Source organism: Podarcis tiliguerta (assembly GCF_965153285.1).
Source record: "Podarcis tiliguerta genome assembly, chromosome: 3".
NCBI classification, from domain to species: domain Eukaryota; kingdom Metazoa; phylum Chordata; class Lepidosauria; order Squamata; family Lacertidae; genus Podarcis; species Podarcis tiliguerta.
In genome coordinates, this window is record NC_139536.1 from 6,035,869 (window position 1) to 6,059,250 (window position 23,382).

The 23,382-nt window shown below is 46.5% G+C and overlaps 1 protein-coding gene across 3 annotated transcripts in view; it reads right to left on the bottom strand.

Annotated features, from left to right (window-relative positions):
• Window positions 1-15,959: 15,959 nt before the first annotated feature.
• FAM167A (family with sequence similarity 167 member A) overlaps window positions 15,960-23,382 on the bottom strand; it is a 30,427-nt gene continuing 23,004 nt past the window's right edge. For all 3 annotated transcript variants that reach the window (XM_083432799.1, XM_083432798.1, XM_083432797.1), the window contains one exon: window positions 15,960-17,869. In XM_083432799.1, the coding sequence (XP_083288925.1) occupies window positions 17,606-17,869 (264 nt within the window). In that variant the 3' untranslated portion in view covers window positions 15,960-17,605. The remainder of the gene's footprint in view (window positions 17,870-23,382) is intronic.

The following is a 23,382-nucleotide window of genomic DNA, read 5'->3' on the forward strand; positions in this document are numbered from 1 at the left end:
CAAAGGAAGGCAGCCATGATCGATGGCGCTCAACCCGGAAGTCCTGCATTGGCTTTTTTAGCTGCCGCGTCACACTGTTGGCTCATGTCTAAAGCCATCCAAGATGGCAGCCATCACTGCCTCCTGGGGGAGTGAGTTCCATCATTTGACTGTGCTGCCTGTTGCTAGGAATCAAAAGTGATGGAGGGGGAGCGCTGTTGCCCTCAAGTCTTGCTTGTGGGCTTCCCAGAGGCATCTGGTCGCCCTCTGTGTGTCAGGGAGCCGACAAGAAGAAACAGGTCATTCACGGTTCAGAGAAAGACAGTGAAACACCAGCTAACTTACAGTTAGCTTCTTTGTTAAGGAAGCTGAACGGAGAACACTTCTAAGGGCTGTTCCTAGCTGTAGGAGCCAATTCTTAGGGGGCTGTGGGGGCTTTGCTGTGACGTTACCATATATGAGAGAGTACTGGAAGGGAAATAAATAAATAGGCTGCACAGACAGGACCCAGCGGGTGGAGTCAGTGGGTCTATAAAACTAGTTCCGGGGGTTAGTTCGTTGGGGGGGGAATTGGGGGGGCAGTTGGATGGTTTTTGAGTGGGTTGGCTGGTTGGGAAAGGGCATTGGTCCGTGAGTGTGGGGTGGTAGCAGAGATAGAGGAACATAAGACTAAGAAAGTAAAGAGGAACACTGTTTGGAATGCTGTAATAGTTTTGTTTTAAGTCTGAAATAATAATAATAATAATAATAATAATAATAATAATAATAATAATAATAATAAAATTTTTTATTTATATCCCGCCCTCCCCAGCTGAAGCCGGGCTCAGGGCGGCTAACAACAATTAAATAATCAAACAATCAAATAATCCAACATTCTGAAATCATTCTATTATAAAAATTAATTAAAATCAAATTAATGGCAACCATTAAGCAAAATTCTGTGCAGGTTGCCAGAGGAGGGAGTCAGGCTGGGCCCTGACCAAAGGCCTGGTGGAACAACTCTGTCTTGCAGGCCCTGCGGAAAGATGTCAGGTCCTGCAGGGCCCTAGTCTCTTGTGACAGAGTGTTCCACCAGATTGGAGCCAAAGCCGAGAAAGCCCTGGCTCTAGTTGAGGGCAGCCTAACCTCTCTGAGGCCTGGGATGTTTTTATTTGCAGACCGTAGGTTTCTCTGTGGGGCATACCAGGAGAGGCTGTCCCGTAGGTACGAATACACTCTTCTTTTATGAATTGAAAAGCTGACTGAGACTGAAGTGATGTTACCAGGGAGGACCTGGTTGGTGGCAGCGGATTAGTGGTGTACGGGTCAATAGTCCATGAGATGACTGGGGGCTCCGTAAGAACGCCACATTCGCCCCCCCATAAAATATTTGAGAGGGCTGCCCCCTGCAAAGTCGATGAGCATTGCCATTCAAATGGGGGGTGTGCGCGCACTGTATCATGTCATCAATTATGTGGGACGGGGCTTACCTGCCCCTCCCCCACATTTTATTCAAGTTGGCACCCCTGCTCCTATCTTGATGAAGCAGTTATCTGGACTGTCTTGTAACTCTCCATCCCTCTGGGTCAGACCTCTCCCACTGTCTATGGTGAGCCCCCAAGGGACCCTCGCTGTTTATGCCTGGCACTCTGCTCAGTAACATGTACAGTGGTACCTCGGGTTACATACGCTTCAGGTTACATACGCTTCAGGTTACAGACTCCGCTAACCCAGAAATAGTGCTTCAGGTTAAGAACTTTGCTTCAGGATAAGAACAGAACTCGTGGTCTGACGGCGCGGCGGCAGTGGGAGGCCCCATTAGCTAAAGTGGTGCTTCAGGTTAAGAACAGTTTCAGGTTAAGAATGGACCTCCGGAACGAATTAAGTACTTAACCTGAGGTACCACTTTAATAGATTCCTCGTTCTGGGAGTTGGGGGTTGGTTGCAGGCTGTCAGCAGAGAAGCTGTCATAATGACTTTGTGGTGGAGCTGTCACGTCTTCCATTTCCAAATGCAGAGTGTTTGCGGACCGGGACATTCGTAGGGAAACCAAAATGCTTGTTTGCAAAGCTATTGTACTACCAACCTTACTGTACGCTTGTGAAACATGGACCACTTATAAGCACCATCTCCAACTCCTGCAAAGATTCCACCAACGGTGTGTCTGAAAAAATTTACACATCACTTGGGAAGACAGGCGAACTAATGCCAGTATTCTGGAAGAAGCAAAGATCATCGGTGTTTGTGTTTTTTAATGTATTTTTATTAAATATTTTTTTTGATTTACAGAGGTATGTGCAATGTCTCTCATATTTTCCCCCCCACATAACACTTTTTTTTTTTTTTACAAATCAGTTTCATTTGCTGAGACATTAGGAACAATGCGGGGGGGGGAAGGTGGAGGGGGGGAAGGTCAGTGGGGGTGGGGTCGGGTGTTGATGTTCCTATTTTACTTAATATATGTAGGGTTTTGTGTCAGCGTTGCTTGTGCAGGTTCTCTGCTGTTCACTTGTGTTCTTTTGCTGGTGAGAGAGGTTGGGGTTGGCCTAGGGTGTGGATATTCATTTGTGGTTGGCTGTGGTGGTCTTTGTTTTCATGTGTGAGTGGAGTGGGTGGGTGTTATGGGTCAGGTTAGCCATATTGATTTGTATACTGTTGGTGGATTTTTGTCATTGTCTTGTTGGGCTGTGTATGTGATAAAAGACCATTGGTGTTGAAGCAATGATTCTTCAACATCAACTTCGTTGGACTGGTCATGTTGTGTGGATGCCTGATTATCGTCTTCCAAAGCAACTACTCTATTTCAAACTTAAAAATGGAAAGCATAATGCTGGTGGTCAACAAAAGAGGTTTAAAGACTCTCTCAGGGCAAATCTTTAAAAATGCAGTATAAACACCAACAGTGGCCTACGAGCGCTCCTATTGGAGAACAGCCTTTACCAAAGGTGTCATGGGCTTTGAAGACACTCAAACTCAGGACGAAAGAGAGACACAATCTAAGAGGAAGGCACGTCTGGCAAACCCTCATCGTGATCAACTCCTGCCTGGAAACCTATGTCCCCACTGTGAAAGGATGTGCAGATCCAGAATTGGCCTCCACAGTCACTTACGGACTCACTGTTAAGATTGTGTTCATGGAAGACAATCTTACTCGGCTACAAGTGATCACCAAAACAGAAGATGAATTTCCATTTGGGGAAATCTTTTGGCAGCGTTGGGTGATAAAACTTCAGTATGATGCCCACCCAGGCTGGCAGAGGTTACACTTGAGTCCTTGGCAAGGCTACATAAAACCCAATGGTCTGCCGATATTCTGAGAAGAGAATGGATTTTATTTGCTGGGAAATGCTGGCAGTTGAGCTGATCTGTTCGGTTCTCCCAGGCAGAAGCACAAGGGGGGAGTGGATGACATTTAGAACAAAGGTTCCCGAGAATGGGGAGAGTTTATATCCTCCAGGAAATGGCTGGCAAGCGAGCAGAATCTCTGCAGGGCTCCACTTTCTTTGTGACCGAAGAAGAATCAGCCGAGGGGGGAAATGAAAGGAACAGAATGGTGTATGTAGTCATGAGCAGGGAAGCTTGGCACAGGTTTCACACGTTGCCAGTGAGCTACTTCATGCTCCAGTCCAGAGCTGTAAGCATTATTCCCTGAAAATTGTACTATAAATATAAAGCCCATCTTTTGCTCCTTTACTTGCAGAGATGCAAGGAGAACCCGTTCTATTTTCATATAATCATAGAGTTGTAGAGTTGGAAGAGACCCAAATGGTCACCTCTAGTTCACATGGCTGCAATGGGGTTTTCTCTTTTATTTAATTTGTGTTCTTCTTCTGTAAAACTTTTACAGAGGTACCTCGGGTTACATACACTTCAGGTTACATACGCTTCAGGTTACAGACTCCGCTAACCCAGAAATAGTGCTTCAGGTTAAGAACTTTGCTTCAGGATGAAGAAATCGTGCTCTGGCAGTGAGGTGGCAGAAGGACGTCCCATTAGCTAAAGTGGTGCTTCAGGTTAAGAACAGTTTCAGGTTAAGAACGGACCTCCGGAATGAATTAAGTACTTAACCTGAGGTAACACTGTATATAATTTTATTTCATTTATTTTCCATGCTGCTTTCAATTCCAAGAAATTTCTACGCATCTCAACTGAACCCAATATATATATTATTTAGAAAATACAAATTTCACATTTGACACAGCTGTCACTGATCACACTGCTTGCAATAAAATGCCATGTTTCAAGTAGCATCTTCCAACGTCGTTCTCAGAAGCATGTATGCAAAATAATGTAAATGAAAACAAAAGTGAGCTGCACAGAAACAAAAATACACAATGCTACAACATCAGAATGCAGGAAAATTACAAGATATGTGTCAGAGCTGGCTCCAGGTCCCAGCTCACAGAGGACCAACGCTAGCCGGTAGTAATGTACAAAAGTCTTTATTGAAGTACAGTTTCCATTTTCAAACCGGAGCGCCCCAGCTCTACGTCTAGGGTTTAGACCGGCGAAGCTCCATCTGAATCTCCGCCCCCTGTACACCAGTTTAAGACTCTAGCCTTACTCCACCTCTTCCGTCTCTCCTTTCTCCTCTGGGTCCTGCTACCCCCCGGGGTCCCTTCCTTCCTGGACTCTTCCGACGCAGACGTTGACCCCCCTGACTCCTCCCGCTCTCTTCGGCGGGCTTTAGGACCTGGCTCCCTATCCGGGCTGCCAACTGCGCCGCCCTCCCGTACATTTGAACTTGGCGCGCGCGCCCAGCCTTCAACCTTCCTCTCAACCGTTTCCTCGCTCCCCGATGGAGGCGTGGCCAGTCCTGCCTCATGTCCTCCCGCTGGCAGCGCGCCGCCTGATCCTGATGCCTGGGACTCCTCCCCCCTACTGCACTCTGGTGTGGACACTGGTCCGGATTTCCAACTGCTGCTCTCTGAGTCCCCTCTGGCCCCTTCTTCCTGGGGTGTCCCCCTGGGCACCCCCCTTGCCCTGACTATGGGAGCCCCTTTCTGTGAATCTTCCAATTCACTGGAAAGACTCAGAGACCTCGGACCGCTGTCATCGCTGACATTTCCTTCGGACTCCTCCCCCTCGCTCTCCATTTCCTCCCTTTCCTGTGCCTCTGCTCCTGAACCCCTGACAATATGTCTTTTTAAAAAACCCTCGTAAATATTCCAGAAAAGGAACAAAAGAAAGAAGGAAGGAAGGAAAGAGTATAATAAAACAAAAGCCCTCACATGTATTAATACAAGTCAATAATCCAGGCACATCAGTAGTAGTAGTAGTAGTAGTAATAATAATAATAATAATAATAATAATAATAATAATAATAATTTATTTATAGCCTGCCCTCCCCAGCCAAAGCCGGGCTCAGAGCGGCTAACAACAGTAAAATAATACAGCATTCTAAAATCAATTCATTTAAAATCAGTTCATATCAAATTAATGGCAACCATTGGGCTAGAGTTCTGTGAGGATTACCAAAGGAGGGGGTCAGACTGTGCCTTGGCCAAAGGCCTGGTGGAAGAGCTCTGTCTTGCAGAATAAATAATAAAACTTTCCTTCTGTTCAATTTTCACTTCCATAAAGCTAATAATAATAATAATAATAATAATAATAATAATAATAATAATTTATACCCCGCCCACCTGGCTGGGTTTCCCCAGCCACTCTGAGTGGCTTCCAACAAAATATTAAAATACAATAGTCCGTCAAACATCAAAAGCTTCCCTAAACAGGGCTGCCTTCAGATGTCTTCTAAAACATACAACAACCAATATTTATGTACAAAAAGTATGTCTGCTGAATAGCAATTGAACAACAGGTAAAATGCCAAAGTCACAGTCACTGAAACACCTGTATATGCCATTAATTAATATTATAATTCTGTCCAATTATTCAGTCTTGTGGCCGCCTGCATGCAGTTTTGGCTGAGGGTCCCAGGAAAGGCTGGGGGGCTGCTGGATCCAAGTTTCTGGGAATCAGTGGCGTAGCGTGGGTTGTCAGCACCCGGGGGAAGGCAAGTAATTTGCGCCCCCTAACTCGGGGCAAGGCAGGTAATTTGCGCCCCCCCCCCGCTGCACTGTCCCTCCCCCAAATAGTCCCTCGCTCTCTCTCCGCACCGCACCGCACGCCTGGCACCCTCCCCTCCACAGTGGGCGGCAACCCGGCGGCTCGGATCGGATTCGCACAACCAGCACTGCAGTGAGAGAGAGTGAGTGAGCCAGGTAGGGGCAGAGAGTTGCGAGTGCGAGCGCCCCCCCCATGTTGCGCCCGGTGCGGCCGGCCCCCCCTGCACCCCCACACTACGCCACTGCTGGGAATCACAGGTGGGCACTCAGGTCCTGTTGGGGGCTTCCCATTGACACATCTGGTTGGCAGCTGTGAGAACAAAATTCTGGACTAGATATCTAGGAGAGGGTTTCCCAGTCTTGGGTCTCCAGCTGTTTTTGGACTACAGTTCCCAGCATCCTTGACCACTGGTCCTGCTAACTATGGATGGTGGGAGTTGTAGTCTAAAAACAGCTGGGAACCCAAACTGACCAAGGAGAGGAATCGCTGGAAATCCCACTCCATATCAGGTCCTCTCGCTAGTCTTGTTCTGCAGCTTCTCCACCAGATCTAGCAAAATGGGACCTCCTGCAACAAAACGTTGCAGCGTGGCACTGCCTCTCCACCGTCGGAGGTGGAGTTCTTTATTTATTGGTTCATTCACATGCTGTATTAATAGGCTCCTAAGCGGTTTGCGAGTATCAAAGCCAGTTACACAAACATTAAGATGTATAAACCTGCATGATTTAAACACACAATAAACTGATCCTATTAAAGCATCCATAATTAAAAACAGGCAAAAAAAAAAAAAAATCCCATTAAAACAATGCAGTAATTAAAACAGGGGAGTCGTGGCGAGATAAGCACTTCTAGATGCTGGGAATTACGGTTGGGGAGAAGCGATGTTATATTGTTGCAGGATTGTGGGTAAGTGAAAACACGACGCTGAACTAGATGGGGCTTTGGCCTGACCCAGCAGTGCTGCTCTTATATTCCTCCTTAACACTCAATTCTATTCTCTCCTGTTTTCCCGGCTGCTCCCCTCCACACACACACACACACACACACAGTCAGACAATCTGTGACTGCTGGGCCTGCTCATCATTTGAAGTCGCCCCACTCCATCCCGCCCCCCACCCCCCGAGACTTACAGTGGTACCTCTGGTTACATACGTTTCAAGTTACATACGCTTCAGGTTACATACACTTAAGGGTACAGACACTTCAGGTTACAGACTCCGCTGACCCAGAAATAGTGTTTCAGGTTAAGAACTTTGCTTCAGGATGGAGAACAGAAATTGTGCTCCGGTGGCGCAGCAGCAGCAGGAGGCCCCATTAGCTAAAGTGGTGCTTCAGGTTAAGAAGAGTTTCAGGTTAAGAACGGACCTCCGGAACGAATTAAGTACTTAACCTGAGGTAACAGTGTATATAATTTTATTAAATTTATTTCATTTAATTTCCATGCTGCTTTCAATTGCAAGAAATTTCTACGCATCTCAACTAAACCCAATATATATATTATTTAGAAAATACAAATTCCACATTTGACACAGCTGTCACTGATCACACTGCTTGTAATAAAATGCCATGTTTCAAGTAGCATCTTCCAACGTCGTTCTCAAAAGCATGTATGCAAAATAATGTAAATGAAAACAAAAGTGAGCTGCACAGAAACAAAAGTACATAGTGCTACAACATCAGAATGCAGGAAAATTACAAGATATGTCTTTTTTAAAAACCCTCCGGAACGAATTAAGTACTTAACCCGAGATACCACTGTACTGTATTCGACTTCTGCAGTTCTGTGTCTCTTGAATCTGCTGAGAGCTCCCTCTTGTGCATGGCAGGTGCCATTTCAGCGACTTATTCAGTGACACTCATTTGTGCAAATCAGAAAACAAGGAAAAGACTGTTCTGATCCAGCCTCCTTCCTGAGATGCTAGTCTTCTATATGTGGGGATGTTGTTTTAGAGAGGAGCATTCCACCATTTGCACTCCCCCCTGAGTTCTGAAGTGGTACAGCCCTCACATAATAATAATAAGCTGGAGGAGACTCTTGAGAGTCCCATGGACTGCAAGAAGATCAAACCTCTCCATTCTTATGGAAATCAGCCCTGAGTGCTCACTGGAAGGGCAGATCCTGAAGCTGAGGCTCCAATACTTTGGCCACCTCATGAGAAGAGAAGACTCCCTGGGAAAGACCCTGATGCTGGGAAAGATGGAGGGCACAAGGAGAAGGGGACGACAGAGGATGAGATGGTGGGACAGTGTTCTCGAAGCTGCCAGCATGAGTTTGACCAAACTACGGGAGGCGGTGGAAGACAGGAGTGCCTGGCGTGCTCTGGTCCATGGGGTCACGAAGAGTAGGACATGACTAAACGACTAAAACAAATAATAATTATAATAAATATAATAAATTTTATTTATATCCCGCCCTCCCCAGCCAGAGCCGGGCTCAGGGTGAGCTAACACCAGTAAAAATTACTGTAAAAACATAGTGGGGGGGGGGACCAATTTAAAATACAGGTTAAAATGCAATTTAAAATGCAGCCTCATTTTAAAAGTAGCCCATAGATCACATAAAGGGAGGGAAACATAAGGGTCAGACTGAGTCCAAACTAAAGGCCAGGCGGAACAGCTCTGTCTTGCAGGCCCTGCGGAAAGAAATCAGATCCCGCAGGGCCCTGGTCTCATGAGACAGAACGTTCCACCAGGCTGGAGCCAGTGTTGAAAAGGCCCTGGCCCTGGTTGAGGCTAATCTAACTTCCTTAGGGCCCGGGACCTCTAGAATGTTGCTATTTATGGACCTTAAGGTTTTCAGCGAAAACCAAGCTTGAGGCACCGAAGCCAAAGTAAAAATTGTTTCTGGCTAACACCTTGTTATGTAGCCTAAGCCAATTAAACAGCTTTTTTGCAAAGCTCTTAATAAGCTATAATCTCTTTAACTCCACCATCTGAAAGCCTTCTGATCATCCACCCACTCACTCAATCTTGGTGCTGCCTGAAATATAATATTCTGCCGGCACACCCGGCTCTGTCCATCATTTGTCAAGGGCGAGATGCCAGGGATATGACTTGCCCCAGCCTGCTCACCTGGAAGCCTCATCGGGAATGGAGAGGTCTTTTTCAATTGGTGGCTCACTTCATTTTAAATAGTCACATTCTGCCTCTCCAGCTCTTGCGATAACACACGGCAATCAATTACAACAAAAGTACATCGAGGGAACAGTTTTATACGCACTTAGCCAGGAGAGCGTCCCACACTGAGCAAAAGAACATGGGGCACATTGCGTGGATTGGGCCGGTGACACATCTAGTCCTTTTCTCACAGTAACCAAACAGATGCCCACCAGAAGTCCACAAGCAAGACCTGAGAACAAATAGACTCTTCTCTTTTAAATCTTCTTTTAAGACATCCAAGTTGGTGGTCAAAACTACCGTGGGACTTTTGCGCAGGCTTGTTGGTGGCTATGGCGATCACACAGGGTCCCCGGACGTTTCACCGTCTATTGATCCCTGTGCCACCATTTTATTTCTCGCTGCGACCACCCAGGCCCTACCTGGTAAAATACTGAGTCCAGTCAGGGTTAAGTTGGAATGTAAACTTCTGTTTACAGTAGTACCTTGGGTTAAGTACTTAATTCGTTCTGGAGGTCCATCCTTAACCTGAAACTGTACTTAACATGAAGCACCACTTTAGCTAATGGGGCCTCCTGCTGCTGCCTCGCAGCTGGAGCACGATTTGTGTTCTCATCCTGAAGCAAAGTTCTTAACCTGAAGCACTATTTCTGGGTTAGCGGAGTCTGTAACCTGAAGCGTATGTAACCTGAAGCGTATGTAACCTGAGGTACCACTGTATTTATTGCAGTTTAACAAGTGTGTGGTCTCAGTCAATTACAATCATAGGCTGCCTATCCAGACCTATAACTTCCGCTACCTGCTCTCACTCACTAAACCACCTCTTAGATATTTTCTCGTCTTCCTAGCTCCTAACTTTACCTTTACTGGCTGAGCTATCCCTCGTCATGTGAGTGGCTATGTTTTGGTTTGCATGCCGTTTTGAAACTTGTGATTTAGGTAGGTTCACTTTCAAACAACCATCTTGGCCGCCTCTTAGTGCAGACCCAGTCTGAGCTTCCATGCCCTCTGCTCGCCATGAACCACCATTGGCAGGGCTGGCAGCAACAGCAGCAGATACGTTCTATGCTTATGAAAGTATTTTATTCTTTTGTTAATTGTGCTATTTTAAATGTGTGTTTTAAATTTGACTTCCTTTATATTTTAGTTCCAAATCTTTAAGGTAATATCTTAGTAAAGGTAAAGGGACCCCTGACCATTAGGTCCAGTTGTGGCCAACTCTGGGGTTGCGGTGCTCATCTTGCTTTACTGGCTGAGGGAGCCGGCATACAGCTTCCGGGTCATGTGGCCAGCATGACTACGCCACTTCTGGCGAACCAGAGCAGCGCACGGAAACGCAATTTACCTTCCCGCTGAAGCGGTACCTATTTATCTACTTGCACTTTGACATGCTTTCCGACTGCTAGGTTGGCAGGAGCAGGGACTGAGCAACGGGAGCTCACCCTGTTGCGGGGATTCGAACCGCCGACCTTCTGATCGGCAAGTCCTTGGATCTGTGGTTTAACCCACAGCACCACCAGGTCCCAGGTAATATCTTAGTTCCTTGTTAATTATGCTGCTTTGAAGGTATACTTTACATTTGACTTCCTTCAGGAATGTTTTATTCTCCTTCCTTGGAGGTTTTAAAGCAGAGGTTGGATGGTCATCTGTCATGGATACTTTAGTTGAGATTCCTGCATTGCAAGGGGGTTAGACTAGATGACTCCAGGGTCCCTTCCAACTCTGCAAGTCTATGATTCTAGTCTGGATTGTGTTGTTTGATGTTTGAATGTGTTGTAAACCACTTTGAAATTGTTTCCCTTAAAAATATAATATGGTATAGAGAAGGTGAAGTATTTGGGGATCAATATGACATCTAAGAACGGGAACTTATTTAAAGATAATTATGAAAAATGCTGGTCGGAGGTGAAAAGAGACCTTGAAATCTGGTCAAATCTGAAGCTTTCATTGTTAGGTCGTATTGCTGTGATAAAAATGAATGTATTGCCGAGAATGTTATTTTTGTTCCAAACACTGCAAATTATTGATAAAATGGACTGCTTTAAGAAGTGGCAGAAAGATATTTCCAGATTTGTCTGGCAGGGCAAAAAGCCAAGAATAAAATTTAAAATATTAACAGATGCAAAGGAAAGAGGAGGCTTTGCCCTGCCAGACCTGAAAATTTATTATGAATCAGCAGCTTTTTGCTGGCTGAAAGAATGGCTACTTCTGGAAAATACTGATATTTTGGACTTAGAAGGTTTTAATAATGCTTTTGGCTGGCATGCATATTTATGGTATGAGAAGGTTAAAGTGCATAGAATGTTTAAGATCCACATTGTAAGGAAAGCACTGTTTAATGTCTGGATAAGGTATAAAGATCTACTTGAGAGTAAAACTCCAAGGTGGTTGTCACCAATGGAAGCGAAGGCCTTTAAAAAGCTTAATATGGAGGACAAATGGCCGAAATATTGGGAGATTCTAGAACAAGATGGAGAAAAATGGAAATTACAGAGTTTTGAGAAGCTAAAAAATAAAGTGTGTGACTGGCTTCACTATCACCAAATAATGGAGGCATATAAACTAGATAGGAAAGTGGGCTTCCAGGTGGAAAAATCAAAATTGGAAACAGAACTGTTAGAGTCCAAAACTAAGACTTTGTCAAGAATGTATAACTTGCTGTTGAAATGGAATACGCAGGACGAAACAGTGAAATCTGCTATGATCAAATGGGCACAGGATGTTGGACATAATATAATGATGGCTGACTGGGAACAGTTATGGACCACCGGTATGAAATTCACGGCATGTAGTGCCTTAAGAGAGAATATTATGAAAATGATATACAGGTGGTACATGACACCAGTCAAGCTAGCAAAAATTTATAAGTTGCCTGATAATAAATGTTGGAAATGTAAAGAAACAGAAGGTACATTCTTTCACCTTTGGTGGACGTGCCCAAGGATTAAGGCCTTTTGGGAAATGATCTATAATGAAATGAAAAAGGTATTTAAATATACTTTCCCCAAGAAACCGGAGGCCTTTCTCCTGGGCATGGTCGGCCAGTTGGTGCCAAGAAAGGACAGAACCTTTTTTATGTATGCCACAACAGCAGCAAGAATACTGATTGCGCAGTATTGGAAGACTCAAGAACTACCCACCGTGGAAGAATGGCAGATGAAGGTGATAGACTACATGGAACTGGCAGAAATGACCGGCAGAATTCGAGACCAGGGAGAAGATCAGGTGGAAGAAGATTGGAAGAAATTTAAGGATTATTTACAGAAATATTGTAAAATTAATGAATGTTAGAACGATGCTGGATTTTGATTAAGGGGCTTTCTGTAAAAAACGATGAAGTAAATGGAAAAAATAGTGTAAAAGAGAGGGAAGGGTAAAGCCAAAATATTAAGATAAGAAGTGAGATGAAAGTAAAAGAGGGAAAGGATTTGCTGATCGAACAATGGAAATGGAATACAAAGGAGGGAGGTACGGGGAAGTCCAGGAAAAAGCTAATGCAAGATCTATTTTGAAAAGTGAAGTTGCTTTTAACCGTTGTTATATTATGTGTTAATTTTTTGTTATGTGTTAAGGTTTTTTTCTTTATTGTATTTTTGTTGTTGTTGTCTTGTTGTTTCTTTGTCATGTTTGGCTTATATTATACTATGAAAATTTAATAAATATCAATTGAAAAAAAATATATAATATGGTATAGAAATCATCATCATCAGTCAGAATTTCTTCTCCACTCTTATTCTTAGCAAATGCAGCAATCACTCTTCAGGAACATGTCAGTTGTCTTAAAGAACCGTGTTCTCTTCCAGGAGCCAATTATCTCCTTCCAAGGCATGGTGTACTGAACATCGCTCCCAGCTGCACTCCTGATCCTCGAAGCGAGCCGTCAGAAAACATGAATCTCTTGAAACTGGGCCAGAAGATAATTTGCAAGGTAGGAGGGAAGAGCCTGCTTGAGCTGGCAAGTCCAAACTCCCAAAGACGTAGGCGTAATCGTTGTGCAACGGCTTTCCATTGATGTGGCCACGTATGAAACAAAAGATGGGCCAGGCTGTTGGTGGGACAACCACTCCGGGCAGAGATTGTGTGCCCCTCCGCTGGTCCATTAGAGATGATGATGATAATGATGATGATGATGATGATGATGATGATTTATTATTTGTACTCTGCCCATCTGGCTGGGTTTCCCCAGCCACTCTGGGTGGCTTCCAACAAAGATTAAAAATACATCAAAATGTCACACATTGAAAACTTCCCTGAGCAGGGCTGCCCTCAGATGTTTTCAAAATGTCAGGTAGTTGTTTATTTCTTTGACATCTGATGGGAGGGAGTTCTACAGGGCGGGCGCCACTACCGAGAAGGCCCTCTGCCTGGTTCCCTGTAGATTTGCTTCTGGCAGTGAGGGAACCGCTAGAAGACCCTCAGCACTGGACCTCAGTGCTGAATGATGGGGAAAACCCAGCCAGATGGGCAGGATATAAATAATATATCATCATCATCATCATCATCATCATCATCATCATCATTGGAGTTTGGTGGGAGGAAGCAAATCTGGTGAAGGGCATAGAATAAAGAAGATCCCCACCCACCCTCTTTCAGGTCCATATAGGAATGTAAAAAAGCAAATTGAAATGCAACAGGGGGGATATGACCTCTCTGTTCTTTATTCCATTAAGGTGTATATAGCCCAAGACTGAAACAAATTCGTTTGTGTATTGTTTATTGAGTTTTCACTGCACTTTTCTCCCTTGCCTCCAATGAAACATACAAATAGAGAAGACTCAAATTCCTGATTCCAATGGGAAATGATTTTTTTCCCCCCAGAATCCCACACATATCTCAAACAGACACAAAGCAGTCTCCATGTTTCTGGTGCATTTTGTGCAAAACCAAGGACCTACCCACGTGGAAATTTATTCTTAGCAAAGGAATTTGACACGGGTTTCCAAATTTGCAAAGTTCCTGGAAATTTGAACGCTGGTTTTTGTGCAAAGCAAACCAAGTGGGGTGAGAGCGGCTTGAATGCAAGCAAGAGTATCATTGCAAAGTATCTCAGACTGCAACAGCTCTATAAAGACTTGCCTGACTGAACTGAATGGGGGTTAGCTCTGAGCTAACATGTACATGTACAAGGGTAGGAGCCAAATCTTTGGGGTGTTGCACTTTTGGGGCTGCCCAAGAAAGGTACAGTTGGTCAAGATCACCCAGGGATGTAAAATTGGTGGAGACGGTGGGATGCAAAGATGATTTGGGGTACCAGGGGGAGGGGTTAATTATGATGGGAAGGCCTGGATGAAAAGGGACTGTGTAGGTGGTTTAAGTCAGGGGTGAAGAACCTGTAGTTCTTTGGGTGTTGCTGGACAGCTCTCAACTTCTCTGTGGTGACCAGCTGGGCCCCTTCTCCAATTCTGCACCACTAAAACTAGTACAATCCAAATTTCTAAGATCAGCCCTTCAAGTCCCAAAAAGTGAGACTAGAGACAGGCATCACAAAAGTGGAGTAAACAAACAAACAAACAAACCCCTGTGTTGCAAAATATGAGTCAACAATATCAAAAGCAACCCATTGGCTGGCCAGAAACAATTACAATGCGAAAAACTTTATGGAATAATTCAAAACATCAAAACTAACAAACTGAAGTCTCTAAAAGCCTCTGAAAGTGCTTAAGTGAATCACGGTGCCAGACTTTACCCGGTGGAGAGCAATAAAGGGAATTTTTTTTCCCTTTATTCCCCCCCCCCCTCAAAAAAGTAGGTGCGTCCTATGTGACGGAGTGTCCTATGGGACGAAAAATACGGTATTTCGTTGAATTCTTCACCAGCCAATTGGTTCAACACCTTTAAGTAGAAAGGTATGTAATTTCTTCATTAACCAATCTTTTTTTGAATAGATATAATATACATGAGAATGAAACATACACTGGAACAGTGCTCATGTGATTGTATTAATTTAGTGTTTTGAATTATTCCATAAAGTTTTTCACAAAAGTGGAGGCTAGAGTGTGGGTGACCGCACTCAACTATTGGCTCAGACTCTCTTTATTTCCCCCTTGGCCTTGCCACACTCACTGTGAATGATGATTTTCAATCCACGTGGAAACAGGCAGTGGCAACTAAAATCTCGTCCCTGGGCTTCTCTCCAGGTCTTATACTCAGCATGGGATACGATCAGGCCAAAGTACCCATTAAACAATGTGTAGTGGACACAGTGGCGTAGCGTGGGGGTGAAGGGGGGGCCGGCCACACCGGGTGCAACATCTGGGGGTGCGCGCTTGCGCTCACAGCTCTCTGCCCCTATCTGGCTCACTCACTCTCTCTCACTGCAGTGCTGGCTGTGCAAATCCGATCCAAGCCGCCGGGACGCCGCCCACTGTGGAGGGGGGGTGCCAGGCATGCGGTGTGGTGCGGAGAGAGAGTGAGGGACTATCTGGGGGAGGGACAACCCACGCAACGCCACTGAGTGGACACTCTTGAGAGTCCCATGGACTGCAAGAAGATCCAACCTATCCATTCTGAAGGAAATCAGCCCTGAGTGCTCACTGGAAGGACAGATTCTGAAGTTGAGGCTCCAATACTTTGGCCACCTCATGAGAAGAGAAGACTCCCTGGAAAAGACCCTGATGTTGGGAAAGATGGAGGGCACAAGAAGAAGGGGACGACAGAGGACGAGATGGTTGGACAGTATTCTCGAAGCTACCAGCATGAGTTTGACCCAACTGCGGGAGGCAGTGGAAGACAGGAGTGCCTGGCGTGCTCTGGTCCATGGGGTCACAAAGAGGCGGACACGACTAAATGACTAAACAACAACAAAGCAGAAACAGAGCGCCAATTAGCTTTATCCAGGACCCCAACTTTTATTGCCAATGAATCCACCAGGTACTCTGAACAGCTCTTTCCACCCCGACCATTTGCCATGCTGGCTGCCGTCACTTCTCACTGTTTGCCACAGGAACATCCTAGAAGGCTGCCTTACACTGACTGAGACCATGGATCCATCTATCTCAATATTGTTTACACTGACTGGCAGCCGTTCTCCCCTCAGATAAAGGATAAGTGCAGGGTGTTGGGGATTAGTTTCGGAGGGAACAAATGAAGAACAAGGTGACAGAAGTGTATAGAGTTCTATATAAATGAGAGCAGCACTCTTCTCTCTTTGAGAGGATCTCCCTATGAAAATGGTAGAAGGGACAGGAACAGGAGAACAGAGTTACTTCTCCACTTGCGGCAATGCGGATGCCGATAAGGTCACAGGTGGTGTGGAATTCCACAAAGGCAGATTAATTGGGCAATGCATGAAGGACCACTCCCTTATCTTGGCCCCAGTGACCATTCAACTTCAACTGGATGTCCATACCATGCCACATCTCTCCACACTAAGGTTACCAGATTTTTTTCAAAGAATCCGGGGAGACTTTTTTTTTAAAAGAGAAAAAAAGTTATTTTTTAAAAAATTAAGAAGTAATATCTTCTCTTTTGTGGTCCCCTCTGTCACGCGGCCTTCCTCTGGGCCCTGACCTGCTCTCCTGGAGCACTAGCCGCCGTGGAGTAGGCTCAGGTTGGGCCTCGGCTCACACACGTGTCCTTGCCCTCCCAGTGCTCTCCTACCTCTCGTCCTCAGCGGTGCGGCAAGGTCGGGGCTCCCCTCTTTTTTCTCCTTACTCTTTCTCTCTCTTCCTTCTCACTGCGTCAGCTCCAGGGTTTTCCTGGCACTGAAGCACCACTGGGCAGTCGGCTGGGTGGCCTGGGTGCTCTCGCTCCTGGCTTGATTTGGGTCATGGGGGGGCAGCAGTTCCCCCAGTTGACGCAGAGGGCATCCCCGGTTCCCCCTCAGCAGCGGCAGCGGTAGTCTCAGCAGCCCGGAGCCAGCCTGGTAGCGCAGTTGGCTCTGGCTGGCTTCAGGAGCTGCCCGCAGCCGCGGCATCCGCCATTTTGCCTCACCGGAAGTCCCCATATGATGTGTCTTGTGCCGTTGAACCAATCACGCAACATTCATTCCTTACTAATAAATCTACAACACTTAAAATATAAATCCGGGGACATTAAATGAAATCCGGGGATGGATTTTGTCCAGGGGCAGATTTATAAATCCGGGGACTGTCCCCGGGAAACGGGGACGTCTGGTAACCATACTTCACGCCCTTATTCCACCCATGGGGAGGGGAGACTGTTTCTGAAGGAAAGTATTGGGTTAGGGTAGCCTCTCTGCCTCCCCTTGAGGAAGCTGGTTGTTTGTATTCTCCATCTTTCCTGCAAAGCACTCTGGGAACATGATCTTGAGTGTAGCCATCGCCCAGCCGTACTGGATCGGTGGAAGAGCCCTTGCCAGATCTGCTCCGCCTTCCCTCTTTGTCCTCCGACCTCACCTGCCTTCCTCTGCCGAGCAAGAGGACAAGCAAGCTTCTCCTCCTCTACATTGGCAAGGTCACCTTCCGCGCCCGCTTCTGCCCCTCTGCCCTCCCATCCCCTCCCTCTAGCAAAGCGAGAACCGGCGGGAGTTGATGTTCATCTTCGTCACGCCAATGAGCTTGAGCGGGGTGGAGAGGCTGAAGGAGGACGTCAGGGGGAAGTCGCACAGGAGGTCAGAGAGCTCGTCCCGCTCCTCCAGCTCGTAGGTGGCATCGTTGAGCATCCGCCGGTGGAGGTGGCAGGTCTGCTCGATTTTGAGCTTGTTGATGTCGCTGCGCAGGCGCATCAGCTGCCGGGCCAGCTGCTGGTCCTGGAGACGCATTTCCATCTGGAACACAAAAGGCAGGCAGGGATAGTTTCATAGTCAAGGGGCATGAGGGGTTGAAACAGACCCTCCAGGTGTCCCTACTTTCCAGGGACAGCCCCAGATTTACAGAAGCCGTCCAAGTTTCTGAGTTATAATTATTCTTATTCTTTTTTATTTATACCCCACCCATCTAGTTTGGTTTCCCCAGCCACTCTGGACGGCTTCCAACAGAATATTAAAATACAAAGCCTATTAAACATTAAAAGCTTCCCTAAACAAGGCTGCCTTCAGATGTCTTCTAAAATCTGTTTGACATCTGGTGGGAGGGTGTTCCACAGGGCGGCTGCCACTACCGAGAAGACCCTCTGCCTGGTTCCCTGTAACCTCGCTTCTCACAGCGAGGGAACCACCAGAAGGCCCTCGGTGCTGGACCTCGGTGTCCGGGCAGAACGATGGGGGTGGAGATGCTCCTTCAGGTATATTGGGCCGAGGCCGTTTAGGGCTTTAAAGGTCTGCACCAAACTTTGAACTGTGCTCGAAAACGTACTGGTAGCCAGTGTAGGTCTTTCAAGACCGGTGTTATGTGGTCTCTGCGGCCGCTCCCAGTCACCAGTCTAGTTGCTGCATTCTGGATTAGTTGTAGTTTCTGGGTCAGCTTCAAAGCCCCACACAGAGTGCATTGCAGTAGTCCAAGAGGGAGATAACCAGAGCATGCACCATTGTGGCGAGACAATCTGCGGGCAGGTAGGGTCTCAGCCTGCGTACCAGATGGAGCTGATAAACAGCTGCCCTGGACACAGAATTGACCTGTGCCTCCATGGACAGCTGTGAGTCCAGAATGACTCCCAGGCTGCGCACCTGGTCCTTCAGGGGCACAGTTAACCCATTCAGGACCAGGGGAGTCCTCCACACCCGCCTGCGTCCTGTCCCCCAAAAACAGTACTTCTGTCTTGTCACGATTCAACCTCAGAGAATGTTGAAGGGTATGGAATATGATGTGATCCTAGAATGTCCCACTTTCCTTAGGACATTCCTATTTTCATCGGAGAAATGTTGAAGGGTATCGAATATGATGTGATCCTAGAATGTCCCACTTTCCTTAGGACATTCCTATTTTCATCGGAGAAATGTTGAAGGGTATGGAATATGATTTGATCCTAGAATGCCCCACTTTTCCTTAGGAAAAAGTCCCGGTTTTCATCAGAGAAATGTTGGAGGGTAAGATTAAAGCGGCAACTTTAACCAGGAAAGGGTGAAGGGAACAAATTTGTTTATTGGATTTTTATTCTGCCCTTCCTCCCCAAGGAAACCCAGGTGCCAAACAGATGCACAATTTAAAAACAAAGCAGAAAAAAAATATTCTGAAAATAATTACTGTTAAAAGCTTTTTAACATTCCATTTTAATTGTAGTCAGCCACTCTGGGGCCTTAGGGTGAAAGGTAGGCAAGAATATTTATTGCACACTCTTCTTCCGTATGGTCCTGGGGTGATTTGCAACATCAAAGTACACTGTTAAGAACAGTTTGAAGCAACTTGCAATCACAAGAATAAGCTGCGTCCTAAAAACGTACACCTCAAGCATCAAAAGCCAGGGTAAAGAGGTGTTTCTTCAGCCTTCTCCGGAAGCTGTATAATGAAGGCACCAGGTGCACCTCTGTAGCAAAGGAGGTCCATGATTTAAAAACCACCACAGAGAAGGTTCTCTCCTGGACCACCACCACCCTTGCCTCAGAGGGCAGAGGAACTACAGTCGTACCTTGGTTGTCAAATGTCTTGGTACTTACAGTGGTGCCTCGCAAGACAAAAAGAATCCGTTCCGCGAGTCTCTTCGTCTTGTGGTTTTTTCGTCTTGCGAAGCAAGCCCATTAGCGGCTTAGCGGATTAGCGCTATTAGCGGCTTAGCGGGCTTAGCGGATCAGCTGATAAGCGGCTTAGCGGATCAGCTGATAAGCGGCTTAGCGGATCAGCTGATAAGCGGCTTAGCGGATCAGCTGATAAGCGGCTTAGTGGATCAGCTGATAAGCGGCTTAGCGGATCAGCTGTTAAGCGGCTTAGCGGCTTGGGGAAAAGGGGGGGGGAACCCCGCAGGAACTCGCAAGACATTTTCGTCTTGTGAAGCAAGCCCATAGCAAATTCGTTTTGCGAAGCACCTCCAAAATGGAAAACCCTTCCGTCTAGCAGGTTTTCCGTCTTGCGAGGCATTCGCCTTGCGGGGCACCACTGTATATGTTTCGGCTCCTGAACAATCGAAACCCGGAAGTGAGTGTTCCGGTTTTTGAATTTTTTGGGGAAGCTGAATGTCCAGTGCAGCTTCCGGGACTTCCAATTGGCTGCAGGAAGCTCCTGCAGCCAATCGGAAGCCACGCTTTGGTTTCTGAATGTTTTGGAAGTCAAATGGAGTTCCGGAACGGATTCCGTTCAACTTCCGAGGTACGACAGTATTGAGAAGGACACCTCTGCTGATTGCGGCACCCGAGAGGGGATGTAAAGAAGGAGACTGTGTTTTGGGTATTTGGGGCCCGAGTCATTTAGGGCTTTAAACAGTGACATGAGCACCTTGAGCTGGGATCAGAAACACACTCTCAACCAGTGCAGTTATTTCAAAGCTGGTCTTCTATGAGATCTAGAATGGAAGCCCAGCCAGTAATCCAGCCGCTGCATTTTGGACAAGCTGAAGTTTCCGAGTCACCTATAAGAGTTATTGTTATTTATTAATTTCATAGAAATTACAAGTGGCTTGAATTCAAAACAACAACAACTACAACCCTCCTCAAAGCGGTTTACAAATAAAATCAAGTAAAAATTACGCTTGCGAAAGTTAAAATACTAAAATGGAATTGCATTGGCTTTCTAAGCATCTGGGTATGCTTCTCTAAACAGGAATGTTTTTAGCAGGTCCTGAAAAGAATACCATGAAGGCAACTGGTTGATCACAATAGTGGGGATAACTTCAAAATGACTGATGATGATGATGATGATGATGATGATGATGTTCTGATTATGAGGGCATCTAGATCTTATGGAAAAAGTAGTTGTTGACTTTGTTATTGTTTAGTCGTTTAGTCGTGTTTGACTCTCCGTGACCCCATGGACCAGAGCACACCAAGCACTCCTGTCTTCCACTGCCTCCCACAGTTTGGTCAAACTCATGCTGGTAGCTTCGAGAACACTGTCATCTAGTCCTCTGTCATCCCCTTCTCCTTGTGCCCTCCATCTTTCCCAACATCAGGGTCTTTTCCAGGGAGTCTTCTCTTCTCATGAGGTGGTCAAAGTCTTGGCGCCTCAGCTTCAGGATCTTTCCTTCCAGTGAGCACTCAGGGCTGATTTCCTTAAGAATGGAGAGGTTTGATCTTCTTGCAGTCCATGGGACTCTCAAGAGTCTCCTCCAGCACCATAATTCAAAAGCATCCATTCTTCGGCGATCAGCCTTCTTTATGGTCCAGCTCTCACTTCCATACATCACTACTGGGAAAACCATAGCTTTAACTGTACGGAGCTTTAACTATAGTTCTTGACTAGATGGCCCCAGTTCTGGTGCATCTATAGTCTTACAACCTTATTTTCATCTGCAATGGGACTCTGCCGTTGTTTCGTTGAGAGGGGGAAATGAGGATCAGTTCTTCAGCAGCTCCAGCCCAACAGTTTCCAAACTTTCCCAGGGAGATAAAGCTTCCCGCCAGCTTTCATTTGCTCTTTCAGGGTGAGAAGGGTCTCTCTCCCTCCTTGTAAAACAAAGGAGGGAGTCGGTGGGGAGCTGATCTCCACAGGATAGGAGCATAAAGGGGCAACGGACAAAGCCTTGTGATGGCTGACAAAAGGATTACAGCTCTGACACGGAGGAAAGTTGCCAGCACTGAATCCCTGTCCCCTGGCTTCAGACTTGGTGCTCGGTTTCGGGTGTCCCAGATAAAGAGATTGAGTTTCTCACACATCAGATTCTCCTTTGGCAATAGATGAAGAACCAGCGACAGGTTAATTGTGGTGCAGGAGGCAGAAGGCAGTATTCTGGGCCAATGAAGCTGGCCTTTGCATACGATATTCTTAATCTCAGGGCCATAGGTTCGATCCCCCTTTGGGGCAAAAGATCCCTGCATTCTGGGGGTTGGGTTAGATGCCCTTTGTGGTCCCTTCCATCGCCACAATTCTATGATTCTATTAATACTACTATGAATAATAATAATAATAAATTATTTATATCCCGCCCTCCCCAGCCGAAGCCGGGCTCAGAGTAGCTAACAACAATAAAAGTAACACAACATTCTAAAATCAATTCAAAGGTCTGGTGGAACAGCTCTGTCTTGCAGGCCCTGCGGAAAGATGTCAAGTCTCTTGTGACAGAGCATTCCACCAGATTGGGGCCACAGCCGAAAAAGTCCTGGCTCTGGTTGAGGCCAGCCTAACCTCCCTGTGGCCCGGAACCTCCAAGATGTTTTTGTTTGAAGACCATAAGGTCCTCCATGGGACAAACCAGGAGAGGCGGTCCCGTAGGTACGAGGGTCCTAGGCTGTATAGGGCTTTAAAGGTTAAAACCAGCACCTTGAACCTGATCCTGTACTCCACCGGGAACCAGTGCAGCTGGTATAGTACCGGGTGAATGTGATCCCGTGGCGAGGACCCTGTAAGGAGTCTCGCCGTGGCATTCTGCACCTACTGAAGTTTCTGGGTCAGTCTCAAGAGCAGCCCCACATAGAGTGAGTTACAATAATCCAGTCTGGAGGTGACCGTCACGTGGATCACAGTGGCTAGGTCAGAGCGAGAAAGGTAAGGAGCCAACTGCTTAGCTTGGCAGAGAGGAAAAATTGCCGCCTTTGTTATAGCTGTCGAAGATTACACCCAAACTCTTAATGGACGGTGCTGGCACTAATTGTTCCCCTGCAAGAGATGGGAGTTGCCCCCCCCCCAATCCCATATCGTCCCCACCCAACCAAAGGACCTCTGTCTTCGAAGGATTTAACTTCAACCGGCTCCCATGTAACCATCCAGCCACAGCTTCCAAACATCTGGTCAGTGTGTCTGGGGCAGAGTCAGGATGGCCATCCATCAACAGATAGAGTTGGGTGTCATCAGCATACTGATGACAGCCCAACCCAAAACTCCGGACAAGCTGGGCAAGGGGGCGCATAAAGATGTTGAAATGCATCGGGGAGAGTATCGCACCCTGTGGCACTCCACACACTAAGGAGTGGCGTGACAGCAGTTCCCCCCCCAAGCGCCACCCTCTGTCCCTGACCAAAGAGAAATGAGTGCAACCATTGAAGGACTGTGCCCTGGATCCCCACATCGGCGAGGTGGTGGTCTAGAAGTCAGCAGTTCAAATCCCTGTTACAGGGTGAGCTCCTGTTGGTCAGTACCAACTCCTGCCAACCTAGCAGTTTGGAAGCACATCAAAGTGCAAGTAGATAAACAGGTACCACTCCGGCGGAAAGGCAAATGGCGTTTCTGTGCGCCGCTCTGGTTTTGCCAGAAGCGGCTTAGTCATGCTGGCCACATGACCCAGAAAAACTGTCTGTGGACAAACGTCCGCTCCCTTGGC